This window comes from Bombus affinis, unplaced genomic scaffold, assembly GCF_024516045.1.
Source record: "Bombus affinis isolate iyBomAffi1 unplaced genomic scaffold, iyBomAffi1.2 ctg00000064.1, whole genome shotgun sequence".
NCBI classification, from domain to species: domain Eukaryota; kingdom Metazoa; phylum Arthropoda; class Insecta; order Hymenoptera; family Apidae; genus Bombus; species Bombus affinis.
Genome location: NW_026108821.1, coordinates 2,372,163 through 2,380,664, shown reverse-complemented (window position 1 = coordinate 2,380,664; position 8,502 = coordinate 2,372,163). Strand labels below are relative to the sequence as shown.

General features: G+C 36.0%; 1 protein-coding gene, 1 long non-coding RNA gene and 1 pseudogene across 2 annotated transcripts; all 3 read right to left on the bottom strand.

The window, feature by feature from the left end:
- Positions 1 to 2,446: 2,446 nt before the first annotated feature.
- On the bottom strand, positions 2,447 to 3,948 carry LOC126926933 (60S ribosomal protein L12-like; annotated as a pseudogene).
- A 1,017-nt stretch (positions 3,949 to 4,965) lies between these two features.
- Positions 4,966 to 5,530, bottom strand: LOC126926958 (uncharacterized). Its single transcript, XR_007715039.1, has 3 exons — positions 5,388 to 5,530; positions 5,251 to 5,306; positions 4,966 to 5,170 (listed from the first exon to the last, which is right to left on the bottom strand). It is a non-coding gene; the product is annotated as an uncharacterized LOC126926958 (long non-coding RNA).
- Positions 5,531 to 6,267: 737 nt separating this feature from the next.
- On the bottom strand, positions 6,268 to 6,722 carry LOC126926938 (uncharacterized). The gene has a single exon (XM_050743252.1). It carries the CDS (start codon positions 6,685 to 6,687, stop codon positions 6,301 to 6,303), a length of 387 nt encoding a protein of 128 aa, XP_050599209.1. The 5' UTR covers positions 6,688 to 6,722; the 3' UTR covers positions 6,268 to 6,300.
- Positions 6,723 to 8,502: the final 1,780 nt, after the last annotated feature.

Genomic DNA, 8,502 nt, shown 5'->3' with positions numbered 1-8,502 from the left:
AATAAATCATTAATTTAATCGCTACGAGTTGGTGGTATTGATTTAAATGAATAGTAGAATTGCTTCCGATTAATGGCATAAATTAAAAGCTTAATTATTTTAAATTAATAGAAGGATATTTGTTACGTCGCGTGAAAAGGTCTGCGCGACGTTCTTCATTGTCTGACCGTCAAGGCCCAAGCACCGTTAGAGAAACCCTCAATAAACCTAAGGCCCCGCCATAAACCGAGTCTTATTAGCTTGCAGGAACCGTTAATCCTGCAAGTATTTTCGGTTTATAACTGGTACTTAAAAAGTCGTTAGGTCTATTGTACGTTCTTCCTAATTACGGAGAAAGCAGGTTACCTAATGGGAAAAACGAAATCGTTGCCTAACGGAAAGGCTGGTTTTTCCCATAAACAATGTCGCCCATGAACCACGTTGGTAAAAGGCTTCTTCCTCCCATCTTCATTACCAACAGTGGTCATAACCAATCGGCATCGCGGATCATTGCCCTCACTTTCCTAACTAAAAATGTGAGCAACGAATCCGCGTTCTTGATTCAAATGGCACACCCATACCGAGCTTTCCTTCGTAATCACATCAGAATCACATCACATCACGAACGAACTACAGAGTCCCTATAGCTCTCACAGTGCCTGGAGTTCACACAGTTCGTTCGGCTCTCACAGTGCCTAGAGTTCTCACAGTTCCTACGGCTCTTACGGCTCCTATTGCTCCTATTGCTACTATTGCGACTACTGCTTCTACGCCATCAAGAGGGTCAACTCTACTGGTTCTCATAACCAACGAACAGTCAAAGTCAAGAAGTCAAAGTCTAGTCATTTTGTCATTCGGTTGATTCTGTTGAGTCGGTTGACTCAAAGTCAGTTCTGATCAATCGCTACGTCTATTACAACACGGGGGCCTTCATCTATCAGATTGTCAGTCAAAATCTAATCAAGATCAGGGCGGTACCAATCAAGACAGTTCTCATACTCAGCGACGTTACTAAAGTGTGTGATTCTACGAAGTTGTTGGAAAATACATAATTTATAACACGGTTAATCACGGAGTTATATCATTTCAATCACCCCTATTATCTTAACGGAAATCAGGGGATCGGTCTACTCGCGGCCTCGATTCGTAGAATCGTAACGGGAATTCACGACTCCCGTTGACGTGTATCTTCGCGATTGCGTCTCTCCGCGATTGGTCGAATTTACAGTCTGTATTTTGTAGATTGGGAATACTATTTTGGGAATGGTCCCTATTTTCAGATTGTTTTGATTTCTTTGTACTACTTGGACAGAGGAGATTGAAGTAGTAGTGAATTTTGGAGGACTGGGCGTTTGATTGATTGTCTCTTTGGCTCTGAGTTTAGGATACTTGTTTATGTATAGGGTTTTGTAGGCTGAGCAACCTTTGTAGTTAGCAGGATGGTCTCCTTGACAGTGGAGGCACTTCACTGGGATTTTTGGTGACTTAGTGCACTGATCAGTGAGGTATGTACCTGTACATTTGACGCAGCGGAAATTATGATTGCAGTATTTCTACGTGTGACCGTACCTTTGGCACCTTTTGCATTGTACTATCTCCTTTCTTATTAAAGGAGGTTCGATTTTTACTACCGAGTTCATTAATCGATTTATGTTCTATATTTGTTTGTTATTGGTTTTTTGCTTTAAGTCGATGAAGAATAGAGATAGCGGGTTTTTAGAGATCCTATGTCTAATATTGTTGATGTTAACTACTTCATGACCAGTTTAAAGTTTACAAGTTTAAAGAGTTCGAACTTCAGTTCGTCTAAGTTAGTCGAGTGGTGGATGTTGCATAGTACCACTCGAAAAGGTCTTTCCTGTTTAAGTTGGTAAGTGTGAAAGTTAGCATTCAAGGTTTTTAACAGTTTTGTTATCTTTTTATATGAGGCCGGGTTAGCCGGCAGAATTTTAACTTGGTTATTGTTTATTTTTAATTTATATTTCTCATTGTTGATTTCTTTCTCAATGGACTTTACCATTGTTTGTATATCGATAACATCATCAACGAATATAGGTGGAGGAGGTGAATTTTTTGGCGTATGTTGGTTAGTTAATGAATCAGCAACATCCATGGAGTCATTTGTGGATTCTAGAATTGAGTATCTATTGTAGTTGGTTACACAGCCTATTGACTGTTCGTTCTGATTAGCGTTTGTGTTTGTTTTAACTGTTTCTAGCTTACGCTTTTTAATATTTTTGGTGTCACTAGTATGGAGGAATATGTTGCTCTTTTGCCACGGAGAAGGTTTTACTCAAGAGAGTGTCACGTAAAATAACATTAAAAAAATAGAAAAAATAAATATAAACAAAAAAAGAAACTTAATTTTTTTTCTAACACAGTTCACAATTTTTACTTCCGAGCTCTAGACGTGACTTTTCAAGACTGTAGTTCTTACAATTTTTTGACTTCCGATCGGATCCTTTGTCGCCCCTCAATATCCCCACTATCCATCCGTTTGCCAGGCGTCCGCGATCGCTGCCGCGCACGCATTCTCCTCGAACATTCGGCGGAAGGACCGTTGGGATATTGATGGCTCATTAGGCTCTTCAGCGATATACATTGTCGCCGAGTGCCGCCACAGCTTTGTCTCCGATTTTAAAGCGAGCCGGTCGTGACAACAGCCTGGTCTCTGATGTGGATTGACATTACAAGAGCCTGGTCGCGATTCTTGGGCCATCATCGAGCTAGTTAATTCAAGTTGAATAACTAGTCGAGAGGGTATGAGGCTATGATTCGGGTAGAGATTAGAAGCGTTGGAATTTTTCACTAGTAAGATACGAAACACTTGGTTTATGTCTGTTTCGATTCACTATCGACAGATGGGCGTCACTAGATCACGGCGTCACAAAATCACGGCGCCACAGAGCACTAGACACACGTCTGCACGCTTCGGCACTCAACAGGAAACTGAGTTTCTCTAATTGTGTTTGCTTCGTTTAACCTTTCGCACTTCGCAGCTCGGGGCAGAATGAATCTTTTGGTTCAAAACGAAACAGATACTTTCCTTTATTGCCCCTCGATATCCCCACTACGCGCGCGTTTGTTAGACTTTTTCTATTCTTCCGAATATTCGGTGAAAGAACCGTAGGGCTATCGATGGTACTGATTGACATGTACCTAATATTTCTTTAACAGTACCACTAAGATACTTTGTCATAGATTCTCTGTCTCATCGACTGAGCAATGGAGACGATATCAGCAAATGATAGATTCCCATTATGTCTCATATTCTTCTGCCTTTTTCGGTCCCTAGGTGGCTCCTTCAAAGCCTTAATAATTAACGATGCAGCAGAGGGAACCACCGTAATTGTAGCTTGTCTGTTCTGAATTGTCAACTGGACGGTAATTTTTAAACCCTTCCAGTCACTGGTAGCTTTGGCAATATCATCACCAACCTTTTTGGGAGACTATAAATATAAACCAACATTTAACAACTATATAAATGTTTTTTATTTATTAATAGAATGTAAAATAGAATCAAATAATGAAAGAAGACGATTAATATTTACAATTACAAAATAGAATAATATCTCAAAATTTAGAAGAAATATTATTCATAAATAATTTAAATTTATAAAATAGAATCTTACTAAACCGAGTGGACCAATTTTTGGAGCCAGAGATGAAGTTGCTCCTACTTCACCTCCAACGCATCTTCGATAGACTATTGAAACAAATAAACACATGTGAGGAAATTTTACATTCTTGTAGTACATATTAAAATGAAATATTAAAAATATACCTATCTTGATTTCGCTAGGGTCAAATTTAGGTGGCATTGTAATGACAACTTGTATGTAAAAAAAAAAGAAAAAAAAATACCAAAATGAGACACAATCGAATAAAAGAAACAGGAACGACAATCACACGTGGTAAATCTCGTTCGAAAAGAGTGGAAGAGGTTATGATATCGAGGTATGTAGAACCGCTGTAACATGAACTATATAACTCAACGTAGATTTACATTCAAGTCGTCGAATTGTGACATAATAACACACCATAGTAATAAAACAATGCGGATGCGCCTTTACAATTTATTCAAATATTCCTAAGACATTTTAATACGCTACAAACATCGAATACAGTCTACTGCTTTAGGTACTACAAAGCGTAGTAGAAATTGGGTACCACCTCTTGCATTTTTATGAAATGGTTGTTCGTATTCACTTACACTTCATGAATTTTCAAACTCGATTTTTCATAAACGAAATTCCTAACGCGATTTTGTTAATTTTGGATCTTCGTCTTATTTTGAGCCATAGAATCTGTCTAACCACATTTGTATCATGAATGACGGACCACCCACTATGTAACACAATACTATCCATATTTGCCTCTATGTTTGGTTGTTGTCCATGTTTATTCTCTAATCATTCATATTCATTCATACTGTTCGTTAGGATACAGTCATATATATTTTTGTTTATTTATTACAATGAGATATTAAACACAAACATTTTAAATATAATATTCTTACAATATTCAGGATTTTACTTTTACTTTACGAGATAAAAATTACATTTATCGTTACACTTTTGTCATAGCATTATAAATTATTATGAAAATACATAAATGTCTCCTTTCTTTTTTATAATGTTCTTTTACTGTTTAACTTTTACTTCTAATGTTCTTTTACTACACCTGATATTTATTACAAAGTATTATTTTTTGTAATGAAATACTATTAAAAGTGTGTTTTTTATACATTTAATTTTTATGTTAATGTTACATAAAATATTTGGTGACTTTGATCAGGTTACTATTAACATTCATTATTTTACGTTCTTTATTCTTTTTATATGTCTCGTATAAAGCAAAATATTAGAGGAAATTTCCCAAAAATATTTATTTCTAAGGTTTTTCAATAGTACAAAAATATTTAATATAATTTATGGAAGATATTTCCCATTATTTGTTTTTAAAAAATAAACTTATATTTAAATATACATATGGCAAATTGACCAAATTGTTATCAATATAATCATAAAAGCATCATACATAAAGATAGTAAATTCGAAATAATATTTAAATGCTTAAATGCAAACATATTTCATTAATATATAAAATTTAAATTAATCTTGCTTATAATATTCAAATTGTTTCTATTCTCGCCAACAAAGGCAATAGCTTCAATTTCAAATTTTGCTCCCTACAGTAACATTTTATGTTTAATGTTAGCAATTAGATTTTGAATTATATGTAAATATTTATATGTGTATTGCTTCTTACCATTGGTAACTTTTCAACTTGGAATGTAGATCTAGCTGGATAGTTCTCCTTAAAAACTAAAGGAAAAAAATGGTGCGTGGATATATACACAAATATAACATACACTTATATAAATAAAATTAAAAATTATATCTTACATTCTTTGTAGACTTCATTTACATCACTAAACTCATTAACATCTTGTAAGAAAATTGTTGTTTTAACGACTGTAAATAAATATAAAAAGTAAATATTATTAATGTTTAATAAAATTAATTATTAATATTATTAATCACTGCTGATAACGTTTATCATATTTCTTGATCGTTTCGGAATTGAAAAATATAAATTAACAAATCAGAAAATAAGAAAAATTTAAAATAAACGAAACCTTTATCATAATTAGATCCAGCTTTCTTTAAGACATTTCAAATCTAAAGTAAAGATAGATTTTATATGAATGAAAATATATAGTAACATTATGTTTAAAAATCATTTTTAGTATAGTATTTGCAAACAAATTATTCTAACTATATGACATATTTGTTACATATTATAATTAGTATATCTAACATTAAATAAATGTAATAACTATATGTTATTTGGATGTGTGATACATATTCATTGTGTACAAGGTATGATGTATTAAAACATTTTTAATTTATTTATTTCATTAAAAGGAGGAAACATACATAAAAATACAACACCTTCATATTAAAAATGTTTTATTTTTTACTCCTTATGACAAATCTGTAACAATGGGAATGTAAAATTTTTATAATTAAAATACCACATATTTATGGTATATTAAATGATGATTTTTTTTATTCAGGTTTTCTCCTCAGTAGCAATATCCCTGAGAATCTGTAACAATATTATAAATTGTTACAGCTGTCAGGTGGATGGGATGCTAACCCCTACCCAGAGCTCGAAGCAAATACTTTGCATAACAATATAAATATCACTTATTTATTTAGCTATCCATCATTTTAGTTGTATAATAAACTCAAATATTTGATAAAATGAGACATTGTGCTGAAAATATTGGCAAGGAGCTCTAAACTTACCATATTATTCATCTGGGACTTGGAGCTTTCCACCATTAATTTCTTCGATAAGATCTCGTGGTGGTCTACCTTCAACAGTACATCCAACTGATTGACAAGTACCTAATATTTCTTTAACAGTACCACTAAGGTACTTTGCCATAGATCTCGGTCTCATCGACCGAGCAATGGAAACGATATCATCAAATGATAGATTCCCATTATGTCTTATATTCTTCTGCCTTTTTCGGTCCCTAGGTGGCTCCTTCAAAGCCTTAATAATTAACGATGCAACAGAGGGAACCACCGTAATTAGTGCAGAGTGATGCCTTTTCTTTACTATTTCGAATTGTTTAGTTGCCGATTTGGCTTTAAAGACCTTGCAGTGCTTCATTTCGTGGGTCCGTGTCATGTCGGACTTACCAACGTCCTGGTTTTTGTGTTGAATGTTTGCAATCGCGATTGGTGTTGTCGGTGACGGGAAGATTAATGAGATGACCCGTTTGTTTCATTTGATTTCGTTCGGATGTCATTACTTTTAGCCCGTGTCTGAAGCAATTCCATCAAATGTATGTATGATGGCATTCTTCTATTAGGCAACGTGCGCTGCCATTTGCGAACGATGGACGACGGTAGTTTCGATGAGAGCAAGTTGATAATTACTATATTAGAATTGATAAGCTCGCCTAATATATCTAGCGCTTTGAGACTCGCCTTGACTGTTTCGTGCAAGTCTTCTACGGCTTCTGATGTTTCCTCTGTGATTTTAGGGTAGTGTTTTAGCAATTCCCAGTGCCGCATACAGATTCGACGGTGATAGTCAAATGTTTCCTTCAGCACGTTAAGTGCGATCGAGTAATTAGAATCTGTGACTTCCAACGGCTGGGTGCTTCGGGCGGCCTTTCCAGTTACGGTTGTTTCAAGATATTGAACCTTTTGGACCGATGTTAGGTTCTTATTACGGTCCACTGTGGGCACGAATGTGTCGTAAAAATACTCCCATTCTTCTTGACGAAGGCGTCAAACTTAGTCAAGGGTATCTCCGGTAGTTTAAACGATGGCGATTCGGACTCGTTGACGAACTCGCGTTTTGGGAGTCTCGACTTAGTGGAGGGATGTGTGATTGCTCAAGGAGATCCAGTATTCGTGCGTCAATGTGGTGATATTCTTGCGCTGAAGATACTAGATGCTCAGATTCTTCCTTGTCTAACGATTCCAATTCTTGGAATTCCGATTCTTGGACCGCGATTATTTTCATCCAATTCTCGTCGAACGCTCTGCGGCAAGATATCAAGTAATTCTTGTTTACCCGTCCTGATTCCTCGTATTCGTCGAGTTGACGCATTGTGAGTGTCATTCGGCCGATTAAGTCGTTTCGTCTACGCCGCAATGTGCTGATCTGTTCAGCGTGGGCCATTTTTAGGTTAATAAATTGAACGATCTTACCTTGAAGAACTGGACGTTGGTCCGGGAATCGGTTGCTACTCCTTACTGAGCGGCGTGGGGTCACGTGCATGCTTAGCAAGGAAGGCGTTCCTTACCGACGGCCGCTCGTTTGGTTGTGTGATTGAAGTAGTTGGACTGCGTTGAATTGATGATTGTCCAGCTACGACCAATGGGTTATGCTTCTCAGAAGGTGACGCTCCTGACGTTACTGGCTTCGCATATATGCGTCCATAGTACTCTAAGGGTTAAAACGAAGTATTAAAAATATACCTATCTTGATTTTCCTGGGATCAAATTTAGGTGGCATTGTTGTTCAAGTTATTAGATATACAGGGTGGTTGGCAACTGGTGGTACAAGCGGAAAGGGAGTGATTCTACGCGAAAAAAGAAGTCGAAAATATAGAATAAAAATTTTTCGTTTGCGGCTTTGTTTTCGAGAAAATCGACTTTGAATTTACGCTCGGTACGCGTGCACTTTATCACGTCTCGTTATAACGGATCTTACTGTAGATCGTTGTCTCGATGGATATTATCGCAGTTTAAGTTTATTTTTGCTGTAACGGAAAATTAGGAATACATAATGAAATAATATGAAGTAATCAGGGTTACCAACCACCCTGTATAAAAAAAAGAAACGCGTGGATAAATAAGTTGGACAAAAGTGGATCGTTTCTTTACGTCGTCCCGCAGACGAAACAAAAACACTGAGACTATCGCTTGTATAATAGAAATCGATGCTGCCTTGGCACTGTGCCGCGTTTTTGTATTTTTTTCTGTATGA